This window comes from Otolemur garnettii, unplaced genomic scaffold (assembly GCF_000181295.1).
Source record: "Otolemur garnettii isolate 467f Iridium unplaced genomic scaffold, OtoGar3 scaffold00067, whole genome shotgun sequence".
Lineage (NCBI taxonomy): Eukaryota > Metazoa > Chordata > Mammalia > Primates > Galagidae > Otolemur > Otolemur garnettii.
Window position 1 is genome coordinate 4,122,851 of NW_003852462.1, and position 12,077 is coordinate 4,134,927.

The 12,077-nt window shown below is 55.8% G+C and overlaps 1 protein-coding gene across 1 annotated transcript; it reads right to left on the bottom strand.

The window, feature by feature from the left end:
- Positions 1–933: 933 nt before the first annotated feature.
- On the bottom strand, positions 934–10,930 carry KLHL21 (kelch like family member 21). Its single transcript, XM_003793237.3, has 4 exons — positions 9,853–10,930; positions 7,162–7,567; positions 4,589–4,661; positions 934–3,538 (listed from the first exon to the last, which is right to left on the bottom strand). The coding sequence occupies exons 1-4, from the start codon at positions 10,871–10,873 to the stop codon at positions 3,245–3,247; spliced, it is 1,794 nt and encodes a 597-aa protein (XP_003793285.1). The 5' UTR covers positions 10,874–10,930; the 3' UTR covers positions 934–3,244.
- Positions 10,931–12,077: the final 1,147 nt, after the last annotated feature.

Here is a 12,077-nt window from a genome sequence, read left to right on the forward strand (position 1 = left end):
CCTCCTTCATCTTAAGGGCTCCACCTCCCAGGTCCAGGGCTTTTCTTAATGGAGGTGCAGTAGAGAGTGTCATTACCACCCTGCAGGAGCCAGGCAGGGGTGAACACCAGTGGAGCTGAACCAGGCACCTGCCCCTCTGTGTTGCCTTGTGTTGTAGTGATCTGACATGGAAGGACAGGGAGGCCTCTGTAGATGGCAGACCCCTCAGACCTTTAGCATGCACCCTGCTTTCTCTTGCCACCTGCCCCCTTCTGTTAGGCACAGGGGCCCTCCCCACTCCTCCAACATCTGGCCTCAGCTCAAAGAATTCTCAGAGGACATAGTGGAGAGATGACAAAGGCAGTGACACAAATGTAGGAAACACCTTTATTTGAAAAGTATTGAAGGCATCCTAAAACCTGAAACAGGATTCGGGACTTGTAAGCCCACAGAATAAACAAAAATAAATACCCACATCTGTCCTATCCTTGGGTAGGACTGGATGGACACTAGGGAAGGTGTCCTTTATTACTGGAGTCTTTGAAGTCATATAAATATAGAATACATTATGGTAATCAGTATTAAATAGTTAACGGAATTTTCATAACTTAATTTGTAGAAAGACCAGATCCTATGTAACATATAGGAACGGTCCCATCCCCAGGCAGCCCAGCATCTATCCTGAAGTAGTGTAAGTAGCGCCGGCCCCATATACGGAGGGTGGCGGGTTTGAACCTGACCCTGGCCAAACTGCAACAACAAAAAAAAAATAGCTGGGTGTTGTGGCAGGTGCCTGTAGTCCCAGCTACTCAGGAGGCTGAGGCAAGAGAATCACCTAAGCCCAGGAGCTGGAGGTTGCTGTGAGTTGTGATGCCACAGCACTCTACCAAGAGTGACAAAGTGAAACTCTTGTCTCTTAAAAAAAAAAAAAAAGATACTGTTGGGGCCGGGGGACCTTATTAAAAAAAAAAGGAAAAAAAAAGTGGCAGCACTTGTAGGGTTGGAAATCAAGCAAACCTGCCTGACCTGTAGGTGGTGTGGACCCTACAGTCCAGAACTCATGGCAAAGAGGGGGCAGGGGGCCTGATCCTGGGTCCCCAGCTGGAGGGACCTGCTGTTGCTGGGGCTGGCACCCGCTCTCCTACATCCATGGTCTTCTCAGCCCAAAGACACAGGGTCCTGCTGGGGCTCCAGAGGGCTCTGTATGGGGTACAGAGACAGGAGATGGCACTGGCCCAGTAAGGCAGAACAGCAAACAAGCAAGAACCAGGGGCACTCTCACACAGATCAAGGCCTCCCAGCCCAACCTCCCCTGGGACACCAGGACAGTGTTCAACACTGACCAGACAAGGCATGCTTTTCCTGACACACAGTGCAGTTCTGGGGTCCATCAGTCCTGCATGCCTAAGCCCTGCCCTGCTGCTGTCTACTGCTGACAAAAGACCACAACAACCTCTGGGGGGCTCAGCAGCCTCCTAGGGAACTAAGTGAGGCTGTGGGAGGGGATTCCAGGACCTGGGGGTGGGAAGGGCAGGGGAGCTTACTCAGAACAGGAGGCCCTAAGGGAGCAGAGGACAAGCCCAGCTCTGCACCTTGGAACCTGAGAAAAGGCCTTGGGCATAAAACAAACAAGGATAGAGGGGTGCCTGGTCCCAAGAAGCCTCAGGCATGTTTCCCTGGAGCCTATGGGAACCACAGCTGGGCCTGAGGCCAGGACAATGCTGTCCCACTGTTTTCCCCCGCATTCCCACCAGTGCCTGGCATACAGCTGGTGTGTGGTCATGACCTATGTGTAGCAACCCAATAAGGGCTACCACAGACTGTGACCTGTCAGCAGGGACTCTGGGACAAGATGAGACCCAGTGTGCAGTAACGTACTGGGGCCCCTCAGGAGGTGAGGCAGGGCTCATGTACAGCCCTGCCAGGTGTCCTGGGAGAAATTAAGGCAACCACTCAAGCCATCTGGCCAGTAATGGGTTTAAGTGCAATTTGTTAAGTAATGGTGCTAAAACTATATTTTTCCTTGTGAGAACACAGGTCTTCAAGTTTACTAAGAAAAGGCAACTCAATAAACTCAGTGGCTTTTGTTCTAATGAGGAGATGCAGCCTAAATGCCCTAATCTCTAGAAAGGGAAACAAGGACAAAATCATGCACATTTACTGTGGGGACCTTGAGGGGCCCAAACTACCCAATCCACAGAAGCCTCTTGCTTTCAAGAGAAAACCAGTAAGTCCCAGACCTGTGGCATTTCCCTGGGACACATCCTACTACCTGCTCCTGGGACTGGGCCTTGAGTTCCTGCAGAAGGCTTTGGTGACAGCACTTTGTGGGCTTGGAAATCAAACAAACCTGACCCTGTTTCTCGCTCCCTTTTCTCCATTCCTTCTAAGGGTCAAACTGCAAGTATTCAAATGTTAGAACCAACCACCCCTGCCCAGGGCCTCCTTTAGAAGCTACACGACTACTCTTGGGCTCAGCATTTGCAGCTGTTTGCTGGACGGGTGTCAGTTGACAGACCCAACAGTGCCTCCCAGGAAGGAGCTATATATGACCCTGTGCTTCAGGCTTTCACCATCTACTTCACCTGCCTGGGACAAAGGCCCAGGGGAGGTCTCCAGGCCAGGTGAAGACACACTAGCCAAGGGAGACAGCACTGCCCTGGGGTGTCCTCTGGAGACAGGAACTCAGCAGGCCCCAGTGGACCCCTTCACAGTCCTGCTCAGGCCCCCGCCCTGTATTCAGCTTCTGGGAGCCCCACACCCCGATAAGGTGTCTGGAGTGAGCCCCCAGGAAAGGCACCCCGTCTGGGGAGCTGGCACACCAGGACACCCAGACTGGACATGGGGCTTGGGACCCTGCTGCAGCTGTCTGCTGATCACCAGTGCTCCAGGCTCAGGCCATTCTCAGCACCTCAAGGAAGAACACCTCCCCTTCACTTGTCACCCCCAAGTCATCATCTTCTCCCAAGGTAGGAGCAAGTAGGTCTAGGTGGTGGCAGCAGGGAGGGCGTGTGCTGCACAAGCAAGCTGGGCAGGGTGGGGGTGACCTCTGGGAGCCAAAGACGTAGGAGCAGGGAGGTGGCTCCTCCTCAACCGAGGGGGACATCACATCCTACCGTGGCCCCAGCAGCTGTGACTCAGGCTCCAAAACACAGAAACCTTGTAGGCAATGGATCCTGGGCTTGCTCAGCCATCCCAGAGCCTGTGCTTGTCTATGAAGGAGGTGCACCTCCTGCACTGAGGCCCTTGTTGGGCCAGGCCGGGGCTAGTGCAGCTCCTCAGGGTTCTGTGGTAGCCGGTGGCGGCCTGCATCTATGTCGTTGTTGCCACTGTCCAATTCAAAGCCACGCCCGCCTGGGAAGGTCTGTGGCATGAACTGGCGGAAGATGCTGACGCTGCTGTGCCAGAAGGTGGGCTCTGGAAGCCTCCCCACCACACTCCATGCCCGAGTCTCTGGGTCGTACGCCTCCACCACATCCGAGAGTTCAAATGTATTGTCATATCCCCCAGAGACGTAAAGTTTCCCTCCCAGGACAGCCAGGCTGCCCCCCACGTGTACCTGTGGGCCAAAGGGATGGGTGAGGAGAGGTTGGCAGCCCAGGCTGGGATCCTGTGGGAGACAAGGCATGCCCAGCCAGCCCCCCAGAGGGTAGTCCCAGCACTCCCTGGAGACAGTGGACAGGACAATCCTCTTTATTACACCTCAACTAGAACCAGGTCTGGCAGGTGGTCAGGGTGCAGGCTGAACCCAACACCTTATGTTATCCCTTGGAATCTCTGAGACAGCCTTCTGGAGTGGGCCCTACCGTCCCCTCCATCTTATGGATGGAAAACCAGGGATCACGTGGCTGACAGTGGCAGAGCTGGGACTCAACCCAAAGCCTGGCTCTGAACCACTGGCCAGGTGATCCCATCTTTTACACATTTGCCATAACAAGTGTCTGCAGCTTACGGTAGGGAAATATTAAGTCGCACTCCTGAAGGTGAGGATGTCACCAGAGTAGGTTTAGACATGTTAAGACAGTAAACAAGGCTGTGGGCCTTGGGCAGGTGTGGGGGTATATCTGGGACTAAGGAGATCACCTGTGTGGCCTAATGCCAAGAAGCCTCCCTCCCCCACTCTGGCCCCTGACACCACCACACTGCCAGGCTCAATAAGCAGAAAAGGGGAGACCCTGTTCAGAGTACACAGTGGGTGCTCAATAAATTTAACCTCAAGGCCGGTCCCTAAAGACCTCCTGCCTGATCTCATCTCTGCTCCAGCCACACTGGGCTGCCGACCCTTACCCAGGACACACCAGGGGCCTCTGCTCCAGGTGACTGGCCTGTTCCCACCCCTCCTTCCATGCCCTCTGGCTAATAGGTGCTCAATAAATGCAGCTCACTAAGCCATGTGATCTTGGGTCCTATCTAATATCTGTGTGCCTTGGTGAGCCTCAAGAGCAAAAGGAGGATAACACAGCCTTTTACTGAATGAGGTGACACCTGGAGAGAGCTCCCACAGGCCTCACCCACCATGGCTGTGGATCCCCAAAGACTCATGACGGCACCATGGTTGCAAAAACAGGACCTGCCTGTGCCTCCAATGCTCACATGTCTGCAGATTTACCTGATTCATAGACGGGATCTTGTCCCACTCGTTCTTCACTGGGTTATACACATCCACCTCGGCAGAGTCATCCCTGTGTGGGGCAGGACAGCTGGTCAGAGTGAGGAGGAAGTCCCCTGGGTGTGAGGGGCTGGCGGTGACATCCCTCAAACCACTTCCTTGGGCTCTTATGATACCTGTAGCAGCTCCTTGCTCTTAGGAGTGATTCTAGGCTCTAAGACTCCTGGACCCAAAGATCATGCCCCTGGGTGCTTGAAGCCTGTCAGCACCTAGGACTTGCCCCCACTGTGGCCACAGTGGCTCCCTTCAGACCTTGCTGGCACCATATTCCTTCCTACCTCAGGGGTCGAACCACCGCACCCTCCCCAGCCTCCTGCTCAGCCTCCTGATTCTGACCTGAGCCACTTTTTCAGGTCATGTGCTCTGGACCATTCCTTGCCACTGTCCTGCGCATTGCCATGAATCCCAACCCTGTCCCATTTGCTGCTGCATCCCTGGTTTCCAGCAGTTCCAGGAACAAAGACCCCAGCAATGCGCCCTTCACTTTGAGACCAAGAACTTTCAACCCCATTTGCTGCCCTCCGTGTCTCCCCTCCCCCCACGCATTAAAGGGCTCAACTGCACAGCCTTGAGAAGAAAAGACACTAAGAAAAAAAAAGGGCCCGGCAAGGTGGTTCCTGCCTGTAATCCTAGCACTCTGGGAGGCTAAGACAGGTGGATTGCTTGAACTCAAGAGTTCGAGACCAGCCCAAGTAAGAGCAAGACCCTGTCTCTAAGAAGAGCTGGGTGTTGTGGCAGGCGTCTGTAGTCCCCACTACTTGGGAGGCTGAGGCAAGACAATCACTTGAGCCCAAGAGTTTGAAGTTGCTGTGAACTATGACACCATGGCACTCTACCAAGGGTGACAAAATGAGACTGTCTCCAAAAGAAGAAAGAAAGAAAGAAAGAAAAAAAAAAAAGGAATAGACAGGGTGATGATCACAGGTTAGGGGTCAGCAAATGGACCAGACAAGGACGTGGCAGTGCCGGATCAGCCATGACGAGCAGGCTGGCTGTGTGCCGACAAAACTTCATTAGCAGAGACAGAAATGTGTATCTCATGTAACTTTCTGTGTTGTGAAATATGACTCATCTGGATTCCCCTCCACAGCCATTTCAAAATGTAAAATCCATCCTCAGTGTGTGGCCCATGTGATGACTACGATGCAGAGGCCGCCCCCACTTCTTCCCCAGCAGATGAGCAAGCTGCAGGCAGGGTGCCCCACAGCACAGGCAGCCTCCCCTGGGCTGCTGCACTCCAGCCACGGGCCACCTGTGCCCAAACCAAGATGGGGCACTGCTGGGGCAGGAGACCAGGACAGCAGCCCTCTCACTGATGATGAGGGCACCGGCGCTGTGGGCCCCACATAGCACAGGCAACTATCAGGATAGCTCCTCTGGAACTGCTCAAAATAGATGGCATTCCAGGGAGGCAACTGTGTGGCTCACAAAGAACTGAAGTGCACACGTAGGGCAGTGTTGGGACAAACCCTTAAGGGGCACCACCCAGGCCCTAGCCCTGTCCCCACTCCCCAGATCTCCTCCTTCCTCCAGAACAGCCTCTGCTTCCAGGCCTGCCAGGCTCCCCTCCTCTCCTGCAGGTCACTGGTGGGACAAACACTTCTAGAGCACACTCTCCTCCCACCTGCCCCCTGGCTTGAGTGCACCCCCTGAGAAGGCCAACAGCAGGTGTCGGGGGTCCCTAATGCTTCCTTATGGGGTGGTTTGGCAACTGAAAGCTAGTGCCTGCCCTTGGACCCGAGCTGCCGGGCTGTGGGACACTCTCAAAGGCACTTGGCTTGGAACTACTGTCTGCCCAGGGCTGAAGCGAAGGTTCTGGCACTCTGATGGGTTGTATTTATAGACATCTCCACCTCCTCTTTGAAGACACCTCCACGACTTGGGGGGGGGGTGGTGGGGAGAGCTGAGGCAAGGCTCAGAAGGTATCTTCTAATGGGACCAGAGCTGGCTGAGAGATTAAGAGCAGTGCAGGGAGGAGCCTCTGGAGGGGTGGGGGTGGGGCTGACAAAGGCCAGCACATGTCCTCTAATGCTCCCAGGTCAAAGCCCCAGATCAACGGGGCATAGGGATACTATCATTCATTCATTCCCCTTCCCTCCTTGTCCCACAGCTTCAAGGCAGGGTCTAGGCCAGGGAGGGAATAGCAGCTGTGTGAACAGCAGTGTGCAGCAGTGTCCAGCACCCTCCCAATGAGCCCTAACCAGTCATGAGGGAATATCTGACTGTGACAGGATATTGAGACCAGTAGACACAGTGACCACTGGCTGCTCAGCTCTGCTCTGTCCTTTCTCTGAAAGGACTTAACTCCATCACCCTTGGGATGGCTTGACTAAGGAAACTGGGAACTGCGCTGAGAAAAGGGTAAACAAACATGCTGGGGTCAGAAGACTCAGAATCCCAGCTTGGCCTCAGTTTCCTCATCTATGAAATGGGGAAAACAGTGCTCATGTCTTTAGCACAGGGCCTGCTAGGAAACACCAAGCACACAGTGAACCAGGCACCTGGGGACTCACCTGACAAAGTACATGAGTCCATTCAGAGTCACGGTCTTGGGGGCGAAGGACCAAGGAGGGAGCTGACCACAGTCCACCAGTGACCACAGGTCCGTGTCTGGGTTGTAGCACTGCATCACCATGGTCTCCTTGCCAGCCAGGGAGCCGATGGCGTAGAGCCGGCCACGGCAGGCAGTGGTGGAGCAGTTATCCATGGGGTAGGCCATGGGCTGCAGAGCCTCCCAGGAGTCAGTTGTGTGGTCATAACGCTCTGTGCTGTCGGCGGCCACCACGTAGAGCAGTCCGTCCAGCACAGAGGAGCTGTGGTACTCGCGGGCTTTCAGCATGGGCGCCACCTCTGTCCACTCATTCACACTTGAGTTGTATCTCCACACGCAGTCATAGAGCCGGGAGCCATCGGACCCGCCTGCCGGATGCACAATGGGCAGATCGTCAGCCCACTTGGGGTGAGTCACTCGCTGTGCCTTCCTGAACTTTTGTGTTCCTGAACTGGGGGAGGGCCTCTCCCTGGGGAGGAATTACCCTCACTGGGCTTCATCCTAACTCATATCCTCTCTCCCTGAAGCCAAGGCCAGAAGCTCCATGCTGTGGCTGGGGCAACCCACACGCTGACGGTCACTAACTGGGACACCTCTGTTGGTCTGGCAAAGGCCCCAGTGCAATCCTAAACAAACACTCAGTCTCCATCTGGGACCCCCACATACAGACACCTCAAGCTGACCAGAGCACCGGGCCTCAGGGGCAGTCGTCCCAGGGAGCCACCAGACTGTGGGTGTCAGGCACAGGCATTTTACCAACCCTAGGCCTCCTCTAAACCAAGAGAGGAGGGGAGAGGAAACCAGTAAGAGACCAAGCCTAATGCTACAAGGGCACTTGTGGGCTTCTGGCTCCTAATTTTGCTGCAGGTAACCAAGGTGGAAAAATATATCATATGGCTCTGTAACCGTAGCACAGTGGTTACGGTGCAGTATGACAACTGCAACAAAAAAACAGCTGAGTGTTGTGGCGTGTGCCTGCACTCCCAGCTACTCGGGAGGCTGAGGCAAGAGAATCGATTAAGCCTAAGAGTTTGAGGTTGCTGGGAGCTGTGACGCCACGCACTCTACTGAGGGTGACATAGTGAAACTCTGTTTAAAAAAAAAAAAAGAAAAAGAAAAACTCACCACTTTATGTGAGTATGATACAGATACTTATCTCTGTTTTTTACTTCAATAAAAAGTAAAAAAACAAAAAAAGCAGTGCTGGCTGTAACCATGAATGATACTGTATCTACTAAGGATATAAGAATCCCTGCTCATGAAGGAACCCTAAGAATTCAGGGGCTGCAACTCTTTGTCTCCAAGGCTGGCGCCACAGGACAGACCAGACAAGACATTCTATCTGTCCCACAGCCCTCGCTTTCAAAGGGAGAAGACAGAGTTCTTATAAAGTCACTCTGCTGGCCTCCTTTGCAAAGGAGAGCTATGTCGAGACGGCCGAAGCCAGCTTTCTCAGCCCTATGAAATTCCCTACTGGCAGCTGAGTGGAATAACCCAGCCACCTGCCTAAACTCAAAGGATTAACTGCTCAGCTATGACATGTATGGAAGGGTGAGCAGGAAGCTGGGACAAGTCTGGCCAGTTCTGGGAAGGAGTTCTTTGCTCACAGTCACTGGCTAGACTGTGGGGAGGGTGGGGGAAGTCCTCATCTAACATGGAGACAACTTCAGATTGGACAGAGAAATAGATTCTAGCAGAGGCTGGCCCTGGACTAGGCCAAGGAAGTTGTGGCCAGAGAGCCAATGGTTTCCCTGGGCTGGGATGTGTCCCACTTGGGAATGCTACTGCATGCCTCAGAGTGGCTCTTCTCCCTACTGTCCCAGGCAGGGCACAGTGGCTGTGATAACACATCCCTAGCTCCCTGCCTGGTATCAGAACCTCCAATGCTTGCCTGGTTGGTTCTTTCCTTATATAGCAGTCACAGAGACCTCCCCTCCTCAACCCCTGGGAAGGAGGTAGCCTCCTGTTTGAACAGGGATTTATCTTTCATAAAAAATGTGGGAGAAGCCCAGGAATCAGGCGGGCTGAGACCCGCCCACTATGACTTGGCAGGGTTTTGAGGTCTGGGCCAAGGAACTGGAAGAAAACTTCTGAACATAACATGTGACCATGTTTACAGTTGCTGGCAAACTCAGCCTAAACGCCATGTGACCACACCAGAGCCTAGGTGCAAGTCCAAGGGAACTTGGTAGGGGTGACACCGAGTGAGTCAGGAGGCCCCACGGGGTCCAGCTGGGAGGGAGAAATCCCTGCGGGGAAAAACGGCTGAGGCGTCCCGGGTGTAAGCCCTGCGCCCTGACCTGGATTCTTTAAGAAGAAAAAGAAGGCACCCATTGTGCGAGCTGAATGTCCCAGTACCTTCCAACAAATGTGGGGCGGCACCTTCGGGACAAGGAGTTGGCTCAGCCTGGCAGGCCTGCCGCACGAGTCACAGTAGTTACTTGTCCTCACTCACAAAGGGGTCTTTATTCAAGGTTTAAAGTATCACTCGAGGAAACGTAGTTACCCATTTTCCACCTTGGACTCAGGAGTGGCTCTCGGATTTCAGGTCCTGTTTCTCCTGTAGGCAGGTGAGCTACCCCAGGGGTGGCGCAGGCCCACCCTAGGGATCCCCGGTGGGGGCATCTCTCTGATCAGCCCCCACCCGACTTACCCGTCACGTAGATATCATTGCCCAGCGCCACGATGCTATAGCCCCCGCCCAGGTGGTCAGGGAACTCCGCCAGGTAGCGCCACTGACCCGTCTGTGGGTTGTAGCAGTCGACAGTGACCAGCTCATCACAGTCTTGGTCGCAGCCGCCTACGAGCACGAGGATCTCGGCGAGGCCCGTAGAGGGGCGCGGGCGCATGCGGGGGCAGGGCCCGCGGTCGTGGCGGTCATAGCGAGCCGCCTGGAAGTCGCGCGCCTCGCGCAGCAGGCGCAGGCAGGGCGGGCAGCGCGCCACCAGCGGCTCGGCCTCGACGTGCGCCAGCAGGTAGAATCGGCGCACGAAGGGCAGGCGCACGGCCTCCAGCAGCTGCGGCCAGTGCGCGGCGCGGCGCGGCGGGTCTGCCCGGACCCAGCGCAGCGCCAGCTGGTAGGCGGCCTCCTCTTTGGGCACGCATAGCCCGTCGTCGCGCAGGTAGCGCAGCAGGCGCGCTAGCGGCAGCCGCTCCAGCTGCTCTGCGCCCAGCTCGCCCACGTGGCGCAGTATGAAGCGCTGAGCCGCGCTCGCCAGCCCAGCACAGCTGAAGGCCTCGGCGAAGTCCTGCATGTCCAGGCAGTTGGTCAGGTCAAGCTGCTGCTGCAGGAAGGCGCCGCACGCCTCCTTCACGGCCGGGAACTGCAGCAGGTCGGCGGCGCGCAGCAGCGGCTCAGCGTTGTCGCCGCTCACCGCCACGCGGCCAGTGTAGCTAAAGTCGAGCAGCAGCTGCAGCATGTCGGGCGGCACTCCGTGCAGGCGCACCCGCTCGGCGCGGCTCTCGCGCAGCTGCCCGGCGAACATGGCGCGGAAGTAGGGGCTGGCGGCGGCCAGCACTGCGCGGTGCGCGGGGAAGTCGCGCCCGCCCGCGGCCTCCAGGGTCACGTCCAGGAACTTGCGCTCGGCGCGGAGCTGGCTCAGGCCGCGCAGTAGGCTTAGGGCGTGCGCAGGGTCCGAGAAGGGAAGCACGGCCAGGGGCGCTGGCCGCTCCATGGTGTCTGGAATCCGGGACTCTGGAACACCGCGGCCAGGGCCTGCGGGGAGACGCGGCACGCCCGACATCGCCGCTATAAATACGGCTGGCGCCGCGGCCTCCAGGGGGCGGGCCCGGGACGGGCGGGGCACCGCCTACTTAACCCCTCCGAGCTCGATGCCGCGGCGCTCCCGGCCGTCCGCCCCAGCGCGCGAGCTGGCCTCGGCTGTGCCGGGTGTTCGCTCCAGGCTCTCCGGGCTGAGTCACCGGCGCCTGCGCCGCCTCCCTCCCTCCATTCGTCCTTTCGGGGTTTCCTGTTCCTTCCTTCTGAAGCCCAAGAGGGGATCATGGATGACAAGCGCCAGTTCTGAGGACAGCCCCTCAGTGCGCGGGTCCAGGGATTTCCTGGGCCTGCCCACTAGCCACCAGGGCCGGCTGCCGAACAAAACCCAAGGAGGCGAGTGCGGCGCCCGAAACCGAAGCCACCCCTTTTCGCGCCAGGCTTCCCAACTGCGCGGGACCCGGAGCCCCAGGACAGCTTGGTACAAAGGCTTTGTTTTTGTTTTTGAGTTCACTCCTTTCTAGGCTTGCTTCAGAACCCCATAACGGGACAGATTCAAACGATAAGATTTCTACAGTTCAAAGACCAAAGCACGAAAAAGTATAAAGGTTTTCAGTTACGTTTTTTCCTGGAGTATTTGTAAGTGACTCAGGGCCAGATTCCAGGATCTGGTCTCTACTGTGTCAAACTCAACAACACAGTCATTAACTCCTGTCTATTTAGGAGGCAGAGCTTTAGTTTCTGAGTCAGAAACGGGCTCCAGAGCTGCCACCCTGGCCTTCCTCGCAGCTTTTTTTGTTCCATTAGACGGGTACTGGGGTTTGCAGGATGTCAGCTCAAGGTCAGACGCAAACTGCCTAAAAAACTAGATGAGGCCAATGGCCCGAGACACTGCCCCTTGTGCCGTAATGGAATGGTGAAGGAGGGAATCCCCCTCATTTTAGTCCCAGTAGATAACAATACCACTTTGAACATAATGGGGGGGGGAACGCTCCCTCACTTGGAAGCCATTTTTTCTTTAGTTTAAGGTATGCATTGCTTGGTTTTAGAGAAGACCCCTAATTCACCTTCAGTGTTCCTGTTTTGCAGAGGACCAGTCCTCTCCCCCGCCTCCCGCCCCCCGCAGCCGCTGGGCCTTTATAAAGACATTCCTGGTGAAGGCG

Coding starts and splice junctions, on each gene's coding strand:
- KLHL21 (XM_003793237.3), bottom strand. CDS start 10,873: ATGGAGCGGCCAGCGCCCCTGGCCGTGCTTCCCTTCTCGGACCCTGCG. Junction 7,568..9,852: donor CAATGATATCTACGTGACGG/GTAAGTCGGGTG, acceptor TGCATCCGGCAG/GCGGGTCCGATGGCTCCCGG. Junction 4,662..7,161: donor GGACTCATGTACTTTGTCAG/GTGAGTCCCCAG, acceptor TGCCCCACACAG/GGATGACTCTGCCGAGGTGG.